Source organism: Atractosteus spatula, chromosome 13, assembly GCF_055471065.1.
Source record: "Atractosteus spatula isolate fAtrSpa1 chromosome 13, fAtrSpa1.hap1, whole genome shotgun sequence".
NCBI classification, from domain to species: domain Eukaryota; kingdom Metazoa; phylum Chordata; class Actinopteri; order Semionotiformes; family Lepisosteidae; genus Atractosteus; species Atractosteus spatula.
Window position 1 is genome coordinate 27315445 of NC_142718.1, and position 18857 is coordinate 27334301.

The 18857-nt window shown below is 37.1% G+C and overlaps 1 protein-coding gene across 4 annotated transcripts in view; it reads left to right on the forward strand.

Annotated features, from left to right (window-relative positions):
* tlk1a (tousled-like kinase 1a) overlaps positions 1-17474 on the forward strand; it is a 48527-nt gene extending 31053 nt beyond the window's left edge. For all 4 annotated transcript variants that reach the window (XM_088930559.1, XM_088930558.1, XM_088930560.1 and 1 more), the window contains 18 exons: positions 4339-4414; positions 4524-4567; positions 5176-5271; positions 5616-5705; positions 5801-5893; positions 6286-6396; positions 7463-7599; positions 8290-8478; positions 9788-9854; positions 10189-10286; positions 11226-11307; positions 12325-12416; positions 13098-13187; positions 13540-13709; positions 14029-14164; positions 14705-14816; positions 14906-15013; positions 15742-17474. In XM_088930559.1, coding sequence (XP_088786685.1) covers positions 4339-4414; positions 4524-4567; positions 5176-5271; positions 5616-5705; positions 5801-5893; positions 6286-6396; positions 7463-7599; positions 8290-8478; positions 9788-9854; positions 10189-10286; positions 11226-11307; positions 12325-12416; positions 13098-13187; positions 13540-13709; positions 14029-14164; positions 14705-14816; positions 14906-15013; positions 15742-15915 — 1965 coding nt within the window. In that variant the 3' untranslated portion in view covers positions 15916-17474. The remainder of the gene's footprint in view (positions 1-4338; positions 4415-4523; positions 4568-5175; positions 5272-5615; positions 5706-5800; positions 5894-6285; positions 6397-7462; positions 7600-8289; positions 8479-9787; positions 9855-10188; positions 10287-11225; positions 11308-12324; positions 12417-13097; positions 13188-13539; positions 13710-14028; positions 14165-14704; positions 14817-14905; positions 15014-15741) is intronic.
* The last annotated feature ends 1383 nt before the right edge of the window (positions 17475-18857 follow it).

Sequence of the window (18857 nt, forward strand, 5' to 3'; positions counted from 1 at the left end):
GCGGTGGAGAATGTGAGCAGGATGTTGGCCAAAGGGGTCAAACGTACGCTACTGTCTGAAATTCTAATACTTTAATCATCAGTAGAACCTTTTCGGAGTAATTGTATTCAACTACATTATTACCGAGTGTCAATGTGGTAGTGACTGTATATTATATACACCTATCCAGAGATTTGCAAATATACTTACTGTATTTGGAGAGCTCAGTGGGTTCTGTACCACTCAGTGAATGAATGAAATTTGTCAGAAATTGTAACATAAGAAAATGAAACAGTATATTTTAACTCTTCTGTAATTATTTGTAAGGGGAATATTTTACTTTCTGCTACTCTAAAATGAGAGATGCAGACATACATATTTTAATATACGAGGTAAATCTCCTGCTAATACGAGCTCCAAACGTGTAGCTCATTCTTCCATTTTTATTTTGCGGTCATCTAGGCTGCTATCGTCTTAACTATCTTGACAGAAATTGTAAGGTATAATCATGGTGTAGAAAAATATTTTGGAAATATAATATTTATTCCAAAATGTTAATATATACAATGTAGTAGATTATTTGGTTATGCATACTATGGTATCGAGATCACCTAAAAGCTTGCCTTACATTTACAGTGTTATTCTGTCTTTGACTGCACAATTTTCATTAACTATCATGATAAAAACAATTGTTTAGAAAGAAATTTGAATTTGTTCATGTCACATTTTTTGTTCATGTGTATTGTAGAGATAATGCAAATTTTATTTCCACATAAAATGGTTTATAATCCTTTCAAACATAACAGCTTGCATAAAAAGTAGAGTTGGCAAAACCCACATTTTTGTAACGTATTCTTCATTTACGGTGCCTAATTATTCAAGTGCATCAGAAAAGCATCTAAACCCTGGGTTTAAACTGGGTTATGTCCAGTTACAAGTGCTTGGAACAAATGGAAAAATTCTATATGTATTTTAATGGAAATTCAGTGTGACTTTTGTAAGTGTTTGCCTACAGGCAGAAACTTTGGAACTGATTGTGCTTGTATAGTGAGGGAGGTGTGTAATCATCACACTTACAGTACTGCTGAGTACGGTAGTAGTTCAGGTGGGTAGCTGCGTCAGCATGCGTAGGCTGCAAAGGAACAAGTAATAGGTTTATTCCATGCTGAAAAAAAGAAGAAAGAGAACACAACGTTTCGGCCGTGGAGCCTTCTTCAGGTGTGTCAGGCTCCACGGCCGAAACGTTGTGTTCTTTCTTCTTTTTTTCAGCATGGAATAAACCTATTACTTGTTCCTGTACTGCTGAGTAGTCTCCCTACCACTTTTATGGCACCTTTACTTTCTTAAACTGTGTTTTGTCTCTCTTATGTTAGTAGCCGTTAATGAATTTATAGTTTGGGTTTGATGCCTTTTCTTTCTCTGTTCGATTGTAAAAGGTCTTGAAGGAGACGCTTCAAAACTGTTCTTGCCGCCTCCGCACAAATAATTTCTTTGGATTTTTATATCCTAAGATACAGATTGCTTTTTTGCACGTGTTGCCTTCTGATCCTGTCCACGATAAGGGCCTTTCCCAGGCTTTATGGAGGGCTTTCACTGTAATTCACACGAGCTGGTCGAACTGTCGTGGCTGAGAAAGTGCTCGTTGACTGGTTAAGACGCGTTTCATTTCATTTTTACGAAAAGAGGCCTCCTGGGCCACACTACTTCTTGGCTACTGAGCTAGCAGGGACAAAGCGCAATTTAAGAAGTTTAAGCTGACATGAAAGTGAAGGGATGACTGTTCAAGTTTGGGCATTAGCCGATACGCAAAGAGTAATGAGTAAAAACATGTATTTTCCAGGATGATTTTACTTTGATATCCAACAGTACCGCAAGTGGGATGCTTACACACATCCCTCTCTCCTCTATATCAGCACCGTCCTGGCTCTATAAAAGGCTCTCTTTTATAGAGCCTATCAGTGCTAGAGGTGTTACCGTACGTGACTGGGGCAGCCGATTACCGAATCAGTGGATAAAGACTCCACTGAGGGTGCAGAGAAAAACTTGGCGAAAAACGACCACTTTATGCATTTATGGAGAAAGCAAAAAAAAAGACATGCAGCCGAGCAGCAATACTAAAGAAAACATGAAGTGAACCATCTGGCATCTCTATGTCGGAAAGAAAAAGAAAGCTTTTAAAGGAAAATAAAAATGCAAGGAAAGATCCTTGTCAGCAGCGAGGCTGGGCCTGGTTAGATCTGATGTGTGGTGAGCGTTCTGGTGCACTATGGCTGCCGTCGCATCCTCCAGGTGTGGGCTACACATTAGGTGGTGGTGGAGGGGAGTCCCTGTTACCTGTAAAGCGCTTTGAGTGGAGTGTCCAGAAAAGCCATATATAACTGTAAGCAATTATTAATTATTTTTATAACTACTGGGATGGGAGACCTCTAAGGAAAATCAGGCTTCTGCTGTTGACCAGCTGGTATAGTGGATCTGCAGGCACAGTAATAGTTTCCATGCATCACTCAGATGGGTGCTGCACCTCAGTGGCGATGAGGTGGATCTCCTGGTATATGTGAAGTGCTTTTGGACTCTTTGGGCCGACCATGGCTGTATAAATGTAATTTGCTGTTATTAGTATCATAAAATTGCTTTAAAAAAAAGTGGTATATAAGGCCCTGGGGGTTCTCTCTGTGTTTGGGTTTTAATTCCAAGAGCAAAGCAAGGTATCTCTAATGAATCCAGCCTGTATTTAAATTGCTTTGTATACTCTTGGCTTATGTACTGTATGTGTGAGTATTTAAAAAGTAAAAAGATTCATCATGCTGAAATGCACATAAGGTGCAAATTGTAAACCTGTGGACCATTAAGGACACAAAGATTCTCATTAGTATCTTGTTTAAACCCCAAATTAAGAATGATCTTCTAATGGCAGTTTTACTGTGAAAGTCATTTGTCAATGTGTCCAGCGTAGAGAGATGGGGTTTGTAGTGAATAACAAATGTGAACAAACTTATTTGAGTCCTGAAGTGCGTCCTAATATTGCATGGCATGCTAACACAGAACTATATATCACACAAGATGTAATGGTTTGAAACGTAGCATCTATAGTTTTAAAGTTCAAGTGTTCAAGGAAAGTTAAAGGATTTATCAGAAATAAAACTTAATATTAGTATATAAATGTCAAAGACAGCTGTTGTGATAACTTTTGTTATGGGATTAATGTATGAAAACATTGTTTGTGAAAAGACATTTTTGTACAAAACGTTGAACAATGCTACTGTTGTATTAAAAGAGAATAAATAAAATGGCTTACATTATTATTCTGCTTAGGAAAACTGAAATTTCCACTTTTTTATAGTGTAGTATAGATCACAAAGCACAAGCAGCTATTTTCTGAACAACATAAGTGTCTGGTCTTGAATAAATATTCCGTGTAGGCTTTTAAAAATATTACTGCCATCTCATCCATGCTCATGCACAGCAGTTGTGTTTAAGAAAAACTTACTTTAGTGTGTTTGCTATATTATTAAACAGAAAAATGAAACAAATGTAAATCAATACTTTGGACAGGAAATGTAACTGATCTTTTCCAGGATTCATACATATACATTGTCTATAACTTTTTTTTGTTGCAATACATTTTTTGTTATTAATTTTTTTTTGTTGTTGCAATAAATACTACAACAGCTTTATTTTAGTACTGATGAGTTCATATCAGCATTAGAAATTCCAACAGACAGAATTGTATCATTGCTAATTGTCAGAATGGTCCCTAGAAGTCTTTGCAAGTAGTTGGTTTGCTTCTGGAAAAAGCATACAGATCCTCTAAAATGTTGTATCATAGTTTTACCATTTAGCACAGTATTGTCTTCGGTGTGAGTAGTGATAATTCTATTAATTTTAGTTTTGCAATGTAAAGTAAGGAATTGTTTTCTTTACACTTTACTAAGGCTCAAGAGGGGTATCCAGTTCATTTGCATGAAAAAGTTACTTTATGAAACTTGTTTTGCTGTAAGAAAAATCAGTTTTAACTCTTAGGTTACTGTAATGTGACCAGATTTGCATCACTTATTGATTTAAATCTCAGACATCAGAATTCAGTGTCGCCTGAAGAGATCGTGACTAATCTCAATTACATTAAGTTTTATTTAGATTTGAGCTGATGTTATTTATATTTTCAAGGTTGGTTTTTATAAGCATTCTTACCGAACATTTGACCAAATTGTTTCTTATTTTTTTTAAAAACGAGGCAGCGATGTAGGTTTTGTGGAATGTGAATTTCACTTCTGCACTTGAGTGTGATGATGAACCTCTTTTATGAGCCAGACCTTTTGTATTTTCTTATTTTCAGTTTTTGAACATCATTTTGTATTTTAGACTCCTGAAAAGAAGCTCTCTGAGTCCTCAAGAGGAAGAAAAAGGAAGGCAGAAAATCAGACAGAAAGCAACCAAGGTGACTCTTTCACACTTCAGTTATCGCTTTCTTCATATAAATGCCAAATTGTGAGCTAAAATAAAGATGGCAGATTTCTTACTTTCTATTTTCTCTTCTTGTGGGACAGGAAAAGGTGTTGTACGTGGGCCCAAAATCAGTGATTATTTCGATGTAAGTTGTCTGTTTTTATGATTTAGTGTTAAAGTGGGGCTCTTGTGTGTTATACTGGTGACTTTTTACATTTAAATAATTATTTGCTTTTTTGTCTGTAAGCTTTTTAGGATAAACTGGAAGAATATTAAATATTTATCCATTCGTTTAAATATATCTGTTTCAAAAGAAATCTTAAAGTGCTTTATGTTACAAAGTAAACGTTTGAACTCAGAAGTCACATTTGCTGTTCTTGAATTATTGTTACATGAACGCTTTGTATTTCCTCCATTTGTTCCCATATTTATGTCTTATGAATGTATATTTGTTTGGTTAAACTGTTAAGAGCAGATTCTTTTAAAGATATTTATGATGTGTTGTAAGAAGGCATGACTTTTAATTTCCTGTTTGCACCAGTATATTCTGTATTCTGTTGATCTGGGTAAGCTGAAAATTGTTTGCATGTTTACACAGAAGCTGAAGGATGAGTGATTCAGGAAACTGAGTTTTGAACAAAACGCAGTGTGCCTTATACACGCAAGCCCCCCCAAAAAATGATTTCCAATTTCGCACAAAGTAGAGGAAGTTGTCATTTGTTTTTTTCCCTTACATCGATCATCTCTGGACAGTTGCAGGGAGGGAATGGATCCAGTCCAGTGAGGGGTGTGCCTCCTGCAATCCGCTCGCCTCAGAACTCGCACTCACATTCCACTCCCGGCTCCAATGTGAGTCCCACCACTCATTCTGCCCTCCTGGGCAGAAGTGCTCCATGGGCACACGTTGTAGCAGTGCTGATCAATCCATTTCTGCCATTGAAACTCGAATTGAGAATCTAGGATGCCAATGTCTTCTACTTTTTAGACTCACTCCCTACTTTTAAGAATGCTCGATCCATTCTTTTTGGGTACAGATAATGTTTTTGACATACTTTCTGCGTATGAAAAATAAATAATGTAGTATAAATATTTCTAAGTTAGGGAGTAAAGATTTTTTTCTTTCTCTGGTAATAGAGATTGTATTTTTTCAAGTCTATTGAAAATGTGCTAAATCTATTTCTGTTTTCTTTCAGATTAGACAAAATAGCCCATCTCCTACTAGTCTGACTTTCGTGGACCATATGGTAGTACATCCAAAACAGTTATCCATAAAATGTGTTCAGGTAATTGGGAACAAAATCACCTTTTAAATATATTTTTTAACTTCAGTGTGCAAATGACAGAACGGTTGTAAAAACGTTTTTTTATTTCTTTGCAGACGGACCTGACTGTGCTGAAGTTAGCTGCCCTTGAAAGTAATAAGAATTTGGACCTAGAAAAAAAAGAAGGCAGGATAGATGATTTGCTTAGGGTAAGGAAACAATATCTGTTATTAAAAAAATAAAAAAAAAGCTTGAACTCAATTCAAGAGATTGTATATTCTGCATTTGTAGAAGATGGAAAAAATGCATTCTCTAGATCTAGTTTTTGAATAGAAATCATTCATTTTTAAGTATTGGTTCAAAAAAAGGAATTTATTTTGCTGTTACCTTTAAAATTTAGCATGAGAATATTATAAGACTGGAATGGTTGTAAGCCGGATTTTGGCTTGGTTACTTTGGCTTGAAATGCAAAATTTGTAATGGGTGTTTTAAATTCAGTGCTCAGTCTTTCAGTAACAAAATAGTTTTTGATGCATGACACATTGCATTTCTGGAATGATGCTCTTAAATTTGTTTTAACATTGTTATTTTTCTCCCACAGGCAAATTGTGATCTCAGGAGACAAATAGACGAACAACAGAAATTACTTGAAAAGTATAAGGAACGCTTAAATAAATGCATCACCATGAGCAAAAAATTGCTGATTGAAAAGGCAGGTGTACTGCTCCTCAAAATTCTTGATTGCACAGCAAACATGAAGAAACCGATACAGTGACTGCACATAAGCATTAATACAAAATTGAAAATGCTTCAGAAAATGAGATGTTAATTCCTTTTAGAAAACAAAACCCATTTTTTAAAAATGTTTCATTTAGAAAGGAAGATAGCATCCATATTTGTCTTTAACTTGAATGAACATTGAGGAAATTGAAGAAATTGTAAACTTTTAATCAACCTAAAAAGCAATGGGTTATGGTATGGTATAACCTGTGGCATAAGCGGTCTTCATTGGGATTGCACAAAGATTCCAATTAAGTGAAAGTTTTATCAGCCTGTCCTAGATAGTCATTGAGAGGGACCAGAATACCCACTGAAGCAGTACAATTTTCTATGGGCTTAATCAACACCTTGAAGAAAACACAAATCTTCAAAGTGGAGGTGGTTTTCAACCCTAGAGCAGTGGTGGGAATTTCAGATTATTTCTTAACACTCACTAAACTAAGCAGTTTATTTTTTAAATGTATTTTGTAGCTACAAAAGTAAAAATCATTCTGGTCTGACAAAAATGGATCTTTAGTTTACCGCTAGCATCTTCTAATCTAACAGGTCAGCTGTTCACCTGTGTTATTAAACTGTATTATACTTTTCCATCCTGTATGACAGTTTGGACAGAGGTGCTGATGATATACCATAGTAGTGAGCCATTTCCCCCCCTATTTCCTTTCTAACGAATCCTGCTTGTAACCCAGGAGTGTCCAGACCTTGTCCTGGAGGGCTGGGGTGTCTTTGGGTGTTCTAGACATTTTTACAGCACCAGTAACAGCTGGTTAAAGTTTAATTAATCCAAGAAAGTCAATACTGAGCTGCTTTAGGTAAAGAGCTGAGCTGGGAAAAAAACCTGAAGAAATACCAAGAGACCACTTTTCCTGTGCTACATTTCTTTCATGGAGTAACAGTAGTGCAACCACACTTTATGTATTACTTTTGTTTAAGGATTAGTTTATTTTTCCTTACCAGGAATAGCTGGTAAGTTTAAATTTCTCCACTCTCTTTTTCAGAGTACGCAGGAAAAGCAGGCATGTAGGGAGAAGAGTATGCAGGACAGGTTGCGACTTGGCCATTTCACCACAGTCCGGCATGGGGCTTCGTTCACAGAGCAGTGGACAGATGGCTTTGCCTTTCAAAATCTTGTAAAGTGAGTGCTGCCATTTTCCAAACGTGACTAATATGTTTTGTTATAAGTGCCATAGAGATGCTAAAAATTCTTGATATATTTCATTGAAAGATGTATGTTCTGTGCACATTTTGTAAAGAAAAGTCAGTTCTGAAGGTGTTAGTTTTCAGGCATTTTATTCCACATACTACCTTCATAGACAATGGTAATGAAAATGCGCTAGTTTAAAGGATCCTTTTAATTGCTGCATGTCTCTGCAAAAATAAAGCTTAAGCAGCAGTCACTTTAGACATTGTGAAAATTTGCAAATGTCACTTCCTTGCCACTTAAACATTAAAGTGAGGATAATGCTGAGTCTAGTGGTTTTTCTGAGAATGAATCTTGTCTATCCTGACTTTTTCTCTTTGCTTTCCTATGTCAGAAATAAGTAAAAATGTTACTAATCATTTTACTTTAGCACACTTTTAGGTGATGTCTAGCACTTGATTGTTTGTGTCTTCCTCATTTAATATCGTAAGTGTAGCATGTGTATGTACTAACAAATGAAATAACAGTACTTAAAATAGATAAGAATAACAATTAATATATGTACCTGACTTCTGGAAGTCCCAGTATAAACCTTATTATTATCGTGGTCATAGACTATTAAAATCTGCACCGTGTAGAGTTATGGTTGGTCAAAGTAACATTAGGATTGAAATTGTTTCCCAGGCAACAGGAATGGATAAATCAACAGAGAGAGGAAATTGAAAGGCAGAGAAAGCTATTAGCCAAGAGGAAACCTCCGACGACAAACAACTCTCAGACCCCAACCACAAATTCTGAGCCAAAGCAGAGGAAGACCAAGGCAGTGAATGGTGCCGAGAACGATCCTTTCCTCAAACCCAGCCTACCTCAGCTGTAAGCAGTGTTTCTGGTGTTGTTATTGATGTTGTGGTTCTAATTAACCTTAAGGTTTCTTTGTTACACCTATCACAATGTCCTTGAGGGTCATTAGAGGGTAAAGTTCTTGGCACTAAAATTCTTTCACAGTTTTTGGACAAAAATTTTGGAAACGCCAGCATGTGTAACATAACGGGGCATTGTGCCAGTACGGTCTGTACGCAGCCTGGAATGGTCTACCGGCATTCAAAATTCTGCAGGAGGGGTGTGGCGCCACTCTTTCACAAGAAAGTCAGTTAACTTGCTTGATGGAGGTGGAAGACACTTGTCTCAGGCATCTTTCCAGAATATTGTATTAACATTTTATTGGGTACATATCCGATGACTGAGAAGGCCCTGACGTATAGATAACATCAGTGTCACGCTCATCAAACTACTGGGCCACCGTACATGCGCTGCCTATGGGGGCAATGTCACCCCTCCTGGCAGGAAAGAAATGCTAAAACATGGAGTAAAGATGATAGCTCAGTATGTTTAAATAGGGATTAGCATTGACCTTGCCTTCTTAGAGAGTGAATGCACAAACCAAGCCAGGAAAATGTGTCCCACAACATTATGGGACTGCCAGAATCCCTCACAGTTAAAGTCAAGCACTCTCACAGTGCTGTAGAGATGATGAGATGCATTTGTCTGTCTGTGAAGTAAATGCAGGAGGATGAGTCGTTTAATTTCATCCCATTTCGTCATGACCTGCTCGTTAGTCCAGTGCCTGTGCTCTTTGTGCCACTGGACGTGCAAGCACACGCTGTCGTGTTGGTGGGTGGATCCTGCACTACAACCCGACAGCGGTATCCCGTTCTATCGAGTTCTTGGCGGATTGTCTCTGATGCAACATGCCACTCCCATATCCCATAGTGGCTCTGTGGCTAAGCATCTGAGCCTGTGGCTGGAAAGTTGACGGTTCAAATCCCGCGGCCGGCAGAGGAATCCTACTCTGTTGGGCCCCTGAGCAAGGCCCTTAACCCCAGCTGCTCCAGGGGTGCCATATAAATGGCTGACCCTGCGCTCTGACCCCAAGTTTCTCTCTCCCTGTCTGTGTGCCCGTGTGTCTCATGGAGAGCAAGCTGGGATATGCGAAAAGACAAATTCCTAAAGCAAGAAATTGTATATGGCCAATTAAGTGATCTTATCTTATCATTATTGGTTAAGATAAAACAATGTAATTCCGCTCTTTCTTGAAAAGCGCCTATAATAGTAAAGTACAGTTTTATTATTGTGTGTTTTATTAATGTTTTTCTCATTCTATGTTTTTATTTTCTCTTTAAAGGTTGACAGTAGCTGAGTACCACGAACAGGAAGAAATCTTCAAACTCAGACTAGGTCATCTCAAAAAGGTTAGAATCCAGCAAATGTTAATATTGTATTGATTGGTGACGTTTCATATAAATAGACTGCAACACAGTCCTAGAATCCAGAAAACAAAAGCTACCATTTCCTTGAAACTGTGAAACTTCTTTGTAAAAGGTTTCTTTCATCCTGTGCTAAGAATTCATTGTTTTGTCCTCTTTAAATAACTATTTTATAGAAATTCTGTTTTTTCTAAATTACTTAAAGGACAGCCCCAGTCAATAGCTGTCGGGTGAACCATTAAGATGTCTGAATATTAGTTTTTGATTAATGGCCTCATATTGTGGTTGTTAGTAAGCGTTTTCTGTTTCCAAATTTTAGGAAGAAGCTGAAATCCAAGCTGAACTTGAACGTCTTGAGAGAGTCCGCAATCTTCATATACGGGAATTGAAAAGAATAAATAATGAAGATAATTCCCAGTAAGTCACAAAGCGTTACGCTTACAGTTTGTCTGAGTTATGCATACGTTTCACTGCTGAAGAAATATTCTCTTTTGATATTACAGATTTTTTTTGAAAATGCATATTACATCAAATTACTTTTCAGCTCTGTAATTTTTTTAAATAAAAGCAGCGTTCTTGAAATTTGTGAGATCATGGTAAGTAGGTAACAATGTTCAAAATTATTGACTAGGTTCTTAAAATGAAATTCTATCATCTTTCACTTCTATCATTGTAGGTTGTTTAAATCCATATTAAAACCTGCTCAATGTCTGTGCCTCTTTCTAATTTTAAAGCGGTGCCCAAAATATATTTTTTTTTTAAGTTTTTTTTGGCCCCAGTTAATAATTAGGTGAACCCTTTATAATGATATACAATAGGGTGTTGTGAAAGCACGCTTGATTTCTTCTGCGGGTCTAATTTAGGAGGGTGAAAGTGATATGGAAGCTCTTGAGGAGTTCAAGCTGCAGAGGCACTCAACCGGAGTGGAACATGAGCTCTGCGGCACATCCATTGTCAGTCTGAGTCATTAGTCGACTGTGACCGGGATTTCCCAATTGGTGGCCAGTCAGTCACAAGAGAGCAGCATTACTCAGAACTCTTTCTACTCTAGGCCCTGGGGGAATCGCTGTAAAACATGGGCGTTTCCAACATGGGGTCATGGCAGTAAGGCCAAGGTGTTTCACAATTTGGAAGAGATGTAAAGAAAAATTAGAAGAGATTTTTTTTTTTTCAATGCAACTTGCTAATGGTACTTAAATTACTTTCATGACTGAAAAGGCTAATGGGCAGTAGTTTCGTAATGACTGATTGGTTGAAGTAGAATTCTTTTTAGAACTAATTTGTCAAAAAGATGGGTAGAGCAAAAAAATTTAAAAAAAAATGCACAAGTAAATCCATGCCATTCTTGTTTTTAAGGTTTAAGGATCACCCCACTTTGAACGAAAGGTATCTATTATTGCATCTTCTGGGAAGAGGAGGCTTTAGTGAAGTATATAAGGTATGCTGACTTAGAACCGTCATGTTGAATTAAATATTTTTCTAAATTTTAAAGGTCGGTTAAGAGGTCGTGTGACAGTATTAATGGAAATTTTGTTTATACTTCTATTAAAAGTGCCGCATCTATTGAATCATTTTTTTTTAGAAAAAACAAGTTTCACAAGCCTAGGTTAATGGGGAAGTACCTGTTTTTAAAATGAAATCAGTTGGTATTTTTAAAAATCGGTTTGAGTAAATTTCCATTTGTTCATTGGTGCTGCTTTAAAGAGGAACTTCAGTCCCCGTTTCTCAGGCTGGTTATTAAATCAAAATGAATAAATTGACGGCATCGCAAAATTTGACAAATTCCGAATTATGCACAAAATTGTTCCCACGGAAATGTTCTAACCTCATGTGCGTGCCGAGTTAACAAGCAAGTAGTATTTGTTGGCAAAACCGTCTCAAAATCGAGGGCAGTATATCTATCGGGTTAAGAGAGATGTGTGCTGCTTTACAATACGGCTGCATAATGGTCACCACATGTTTTGTTGCCTCGTTCTGAATCACAGAATATGGCGCTGTGCATACCTGGAAATTTCAGCGGTTTTGTGATGTAAACTGGAGGTTTTACATATTACTGTGTACCTTTGTCTTTCATTGTAGCTTGAAATGCACCTGTCAAAGCCAATTCTTTCTAACCGCAAAATAAAAAAAATAGTGTTGCAGTTCTCCTTTCACGTGCACAAACAAATTTAGTTTGTAGCCTTTAGATCCCATCCTAGACCACAAAGTACATCAGGGTGGGCAGAAACCTTAGGGTGTTTGGAGGAGAAGCAGCAGAGGCAATGTAAGAAAGCAGTCATTCCCTCTGTCCATTTCTGCTCCGATGTCTAATAAGACTGCCCATCTTGTTCTTCAGACACCTTGCATGTAGTAGCGTCTGTCAGGCGCATCGTGTGAGACTCCTTTGAAGCGCATCGTAATATCCATTTTCTGATCAAGCTATGAAATCTTTTTCTTGACACCCCTTTTTCACTAGGCCTTTGACCTGTTTGAACAACGGTACGCCGCAGTGAAGATCCACCAACTCAATAAAAACTGGAGAGAAGAGAAAAAGGAAAACTATCACAAGTATGTCGCTCTGCGGCGATGTTTCAACAGATCCTTGCAATAGATTTAGCGGTGACATGGCACTACACAACACCTTTATGAAATCTTCATGAGATAACATGCATATAAACCGCATAGTTAGTTAGTAAAGTTCCACACACGTATGCTAGGACCACAGCTACTGAACTGCCTGTGTCTTGTCAGTTCTCCAGTACATGGAGTTCTGTTCTGTGCCTCATTGTGAACCCTAACACATAATTGTGCCCCCCACAATAATATTTGCACAAATCATTGAAAAGGTTTATGTGGGTTGTTATATTATGTAACAGTGTTTATGAAAGTGTTATAATGGTGTTACACAATCCTATTCAAAGAAAACATTGCAGATAATATCTTTCTGAGTATAACTTATGAATGTAAAAAATACTTGGATGTTGTAAAAACCATAGCATTTACAATATATTTTGCTACACATTTACTTTGTAAAGGTACATGTCCTAGGCTACATTGTACACCTTTCTGGTCTTTTTACATTTTATTCTCATTATTTTAATTTTTGTTGTTTTTCCTGTCCTGTTTTGTTATTTTTAATGGTTCCTATTTTGAATAGCCCTGTCTTGAAACCTGCGTTGGTTATAGTATGATCTCACCGTATAGCTTGCTGTTGGGGCCCTGAGTAACATGGTTGTGTTCACATTTCAGACATGCCTGTCGAGAATATAGAATTCACAAGGAGTTAGATCATCCTAGAATAGTGAAGTTGTATGACTATTTCTCTCTGGACACTGACACGTAAGTAATGTGTAGTAGTCTAAGCAATTATTATTTTTAGTATTATTGCCTTTTCATTTGTTTTTGCTGGTGTTGATGTAGTAGGCAGTCTTTTTTAGAATCAGTGCTTTTGGGGATTTTGAAAAAAGCAATATTACAATTATTGTTAAAGCATGTAAATTGTCTGTACTCATTATTTAGTAAAAAAAAGTCGAATAGGTTACTGTTACCTTTGTAGCACTTTTGTATGTATGCCTGTAGCTCAGATTTTGAGTACATTTATGTGAATTTTGTAGCTCAGACTTTTTAGAGATCAAGTTGCAAATTTAAAATCAAAGTTTCTTTGTAGCTGATCAGTATTTTCCATCTGCAGGTTTTGTACAGTGTTAGAATACTGTGAAGGCAATGACTTAGACTTCTACTTGAAACAACATAAGCTAATGTCTGAGAAAGAAGCCAGATCAATTGTCATGCAGATTGTGAATGCACTACGATACCTGAATGAAATCAAGCCACCTATCATACACTATGATCTTAAGCCAGGTACGTACAAGTGGGAACTTTTTTTCCTGTCTGAACGAAGTAAACCATAGGACAGGTTATTAGTAATACAGTGTTTCCATTCAATAGTAGTTTTTCTGAGTGCAAGTCACTAGACTGTTTTGGTGTTGGGGTGTCACTTGGTACTCTGGGCTGTACTCAAGTGTGCAAATGTCCTTGTATTGTATTAATGTGTCATCACTAACATCAGTTTGAAAGTATTGATCTGCGTTTGATAAAAAACAGCTTATCTGTGTGCCACTCCCAACACCCAGTTTTCCTTTATATTTATGTTTGTATTAATACTGGATTCTTCTTAAAGGTAACATCCTGCTTGTTGATGGGACAGCCTGTGGCGAGATCAAAATTACAGACTTTGGTCTATCCAAAATCATGGACGACGATAATTATGGTGTAGATGGGATGGATTTAACATCACAAGGAGCTGGCACCTACTGGTAAAGATATGAGACTTGCTGCATTCCAAAAAGCACTGATAATAAGTATTGGGCAAAAGCTACTACCGATTTCTATATTAAAGACTGACTTGTAGGTCAGTAGAGCTCGAGCCACTGTGTGTTGACTGAGTTGATTATGGACACAGCCAGACTGGAGGAGAAAAGGTTTTTTGGGGGATGCTCTGAAGTTAGTGAAAGCCCCCTGTGGTCTCCATGCCCTCCTGTACTAGAAAGTCTTTACTTGCAAGCATGATCACATGTTCAGGGAGCATCTCCAGCTTTTTTCAGATATAGGGTCCCTCTAACTCTGTGTAGTTTAGAAGCTGTAGTGTTTTACTTATATTCTTTCTGTGTAAACTGGGACTTTTATATGATATGGTGGCATTTTGCATGCATTGTTAAAGAATGATGATTGTGTAAGTTCACTTAGTAGCATTGCTGTATTGCTAAATGAGAGCATTCACTTTTTTTAAGTACAAGCATCTTAAAGTACAAGCTGATGGTTTTCTGTGTAATAATGACAATGAATCATGTTTTTAGGTACCTGCCCCCTGAGTGTTTTGTAGTTGGCAAGGAACCTCCCAAGATCTCCAACAAGGTTGATGTGTGGTCTGTCGGAGTCATTTTTTTCCAGTGTCTGTATGGAAGAAAGGTATTTGGAACTTTTCTAATGTTCTTGAAACAGCATTTTTGATTAAGTGTATTTAAAATACCTGACACATTTTTGTGCTTTTCTTTCAGCCATTTGGCCACAACCAGTCTCAGCAGGATATCTTGCAGGAAAACACAATATTAAAAGCTACTGAAGTTCAGTTTCCGGTCAAGCCAGTTGTTAGCAGTGAAGCAAAGGTGAAGTGTTTTAATTTGATGTTTGTTTTAATTATGACCTTTCTACATGTTACAAATACACACTAAAGATAATTAATCGGTAAAGACTGTTACTTTAAGATTATAATCTACTGTGGTGTACATATACCAATTACTACAATGCCAAATGCCACTTTTTCTAAACACTAGAAGTTTAGTGTTAAAACTAATTAAGTTTGTGAATTACCATTATTTTAATGTAACTTTACAGTAAATCGTATTTAAGTGAGGTGTTATTTTAAGAACTACAAACAGCAGATTAAGCCAAGGTCAATGTGCTGATACTGACTTCTTTTAGTCTGCTTTTTTTGTGACTGTGCTGACATCTAGTGGACAAAGGGCATGTGAATGGGCATGTGAATGTGCACCACATTTATATGTACTGTAATCATCCAAAAATGCTACAGAGGATATGCCATAGTTTACCCTCTAATACATCTGATTTTAATTTGAGAGTAGTTGCCATTTTCTGTACTGTAGTTTTGTCACTCTGTACAAAGGGCTGAAATGAGCTGGTAACTAGGACAAGGGGTGCTGCATACTCAAGAAGCGGATGGTCTCTCAAATTGCATGAAATTGTATACTTTTAAGGAGACCATTTGATTCATATTGCTCTTGCATCTTGCTGGCGAGTAGTTAATGGAAGCTGCGCCTTGCAGTTGTGTTTAATGATGAAAGGTGTTCATATTTCATTTCCATCTTTGTTCCAGGCCTTTATAAGACGTTGCTTGGCATACCGAAAGGAGGATCGGTTTGACGTTCACCAGCTGGCTAGTGATTCCTACCTTCTTCCTCACATGAGGAGATCAAATTCTTCAGGGAATTTGCACATGGGAGGCTCAGGTCCTCCTGTGCCTCCCTCTTCGAGCATTATTTCCTACTGAGGATCTCTCCTGGCGACTGAAGTCTGGTGTGACGTTCTGAGCAGCTTTCTCCTGCTGGACGTGGGAGTACGTGTAGGAAAAGAGTCGCCTGTGCGTGTTTGAAATGTGTGGGGCCCCGGCAGTAGTTTTGGGATTTGAGAAGAATGGGACTGCACTAGCCCCCTGCTTGTACTGCACTGAGGTGGATTCAGGTGACTCCACAGAAGAGGGGGAAGGGGGCGACATTGGTTTCAAAGCTGAGGACGTTTCGCAGGTAAAGAACTCTAGAGCACTGCGACAAAAGCAGCCTGACATGGGACTAGTAACTTGAATTTTGTTGCTGGTTGGTTGAACAGTGCCAGATGTGGCACAAAAACTTGACACAGGAGGCAAAAGGGAGAATTGGCAGTCTGCAGTTTAGATTAAGTGAAATTAAGCCTGCCTGGACATGAATGATAGAACTGCTAGAGTTTATTTAATGAACTGTTGTCCCGTAGTTTTGACTGCATAATTCTAGTTCAGTAGCATTTCCTTTAACATCATGACGGTTGTGTTCTTGTTGGTTTCTAACAAAAGCACTTGCTTTTAGTTTGTATTCTTGGGTTTCAGCCATTAAATAGCCATGGGACTTACCTGATAAAATGTGAGTGAGCAGGTTACAGCTGGCATTATTTATGCCCAGGCAGAATCATATTTGCAGAATGCACAGAAAGTAACCAAATGTTGACAAACAGCAATGTACAGTATCCTATGCAGGATGATTTTAAAAATCCCTCTTAGAAAACAACAATTGTATATTTATTGTACAGATTTCAATTTCAGTTATTCTTAAATTTCAGCAGTTAAATTCTGTACAAAGTGTTAAAAAGAAATCTGCTTTTTTTTCTTACTGGAAATTCTTTTTTATGTCTCCTGGATTATTTTCATTTGCTGCTATTGATGTTGCTTTTATTTTTAATAAAGCAGGCTGTATGATCTACTTGAGGTACAAATTGTACAGTTAAAAAAAATAACAAAACCAAGGCATGTTATAACTGATTTATTAGGGGACAATTCTTAAAAAGTAAGAGGCCATTGTGCTTTTTGGCAAATAGGCTGTTTAGGTGTCTGTCCTAGGTGATTATTCCCTTAGAGGTGGCGATATCCAGCTGCCTGCTGGGAAATTATGCTGTAGTTTAAAGTGTCTTGTATGGCACCTCTTCAGTCTGGCACTAATAAAGTTTAGTACTTTTTCTTCTTAATCTGCTAAGAAGCCATTGCTGTGAAATTACAAAGAATGCCTTGTCCAGCACAATCCAGTAACTCTGTACATGGTAAATCTGTTCTGTACATTATCCTCGTCAATGTCATGTCCATGATACTGAATGAGTGCTTGTTTGTAATTTCTGCAAAGGTGATCCTGTTGCTGCAGGGTTCACTTTAATGTTCAGAAGATAAGCTTTTGCTAATGTTTTTGATGTTGCAAGCTTTTTTTTCCACTGTACATACAAACAGAATAACTGTCTCTGAAGGTGCTGCTGAAATTGTAGAGAATGTAGCCAAAAGAGTAATAAACATTAAAAAAAATTGATTTTAATACATCATTGCTTCATGTGTTTTTGGATACTAAGTTGATTTTACTGTGGGGTGTGAAGGGTAATGGACAGAATTTCAGGAGCTACAGTTTTTACACCACAGAAAAGCTATTTTATACTGTGTAGGTTTTTAAGATTGGGTGTGAAAAAGTAATGAAGACCTGGAAGAATTTTATATTCACTTGGGCCAAATAGTCTTTTGCACTGTACAAGCTGTTTTTGGCTTTTGTGTCTTGGGATCATGTGCAAATGAAGATTGAATTGAATGGTTCTTGTAGGTTTTAGCTGTATTGTTCTGAACCTATGAGCACTTAGAAAATAATAAAATAACGTCACCAAAGTCAGATATGCACCTTGTTAATTTTAGATATATTGTGAGTGGGCTATGTTGGTTTTAATAAAATTGAAACCTTAAGTTTTTTTTAAAGTCACTGCATTAAACATGACCCCTTAAACAGCTTTTTTTGCAAAGGTTTAAAATTGATTTCTAGATACCCTGACACCTGTGAGTTTTATGCCATAACATTTCTGTATATGTTTTCGTTGTTTTGTGTCACCCTTGAACCAGTCCCCATTTGTCATCACAACAACACTGGTGGCTTTTTCTAATTGACATTAACATTAATCATATACTACTGTATTAACATTCCAACTGTGCTGGTTAGAACAGCTGGTTAGTAAAAACAAGAACTATTTTATTGCATTGTTTGCTTGTCCACAAGGTGGCATATGTTAACACCAGACAGGGTGTGTGCCCAACAGACATTTTGATCTCTAGGAATGAAAAGGTGAACTTGAAACTGTTTTGCAGTGCTGAATGAGATAAAAGGTTTTTCAAATCCATGTTTTATCTCCTAATGTTTCAGCATCATTTACATACCTAACTGCATAATTATTGCATATAACTGGTCATATAAGATTGTGTATACGGTGATACAAAATGAGGAGATACTTGAACAGTGCTGAATCTTTCAGTGTAATATTAAATAAAAAATGTGGTTTTAGAGACTGTGCACAGTTTTAATTATATTACTTATGAAATGTAAAAAGGTTTTTTTTCATCATTATGGCGGTCTTCCAAAATTGTAAATGGTTTTTAGGACTATGTTGCCTTCTCCGGGAGCACTAAAATGTAATGACTTACTCACATGAAGATTTAGTCCATCAACTGGAACTGCAGAATAATTTCTTCATAGGTGGCCAATTAATCAGTTCCCTGGGTTTTTGGAATTCAATAAATTGAACTTATTAGTATATTCTGTTTTGTAAGAGGCTGAAGTCCTTTTAAGTATGTTTAATTCAGATGACACCATAAAGAACTGGATTGCAAGAGTATGCAGTAAAGTTCAACATTGTTTAAAAAAAGAGCTCAAAAGTCAACCCAGTGGG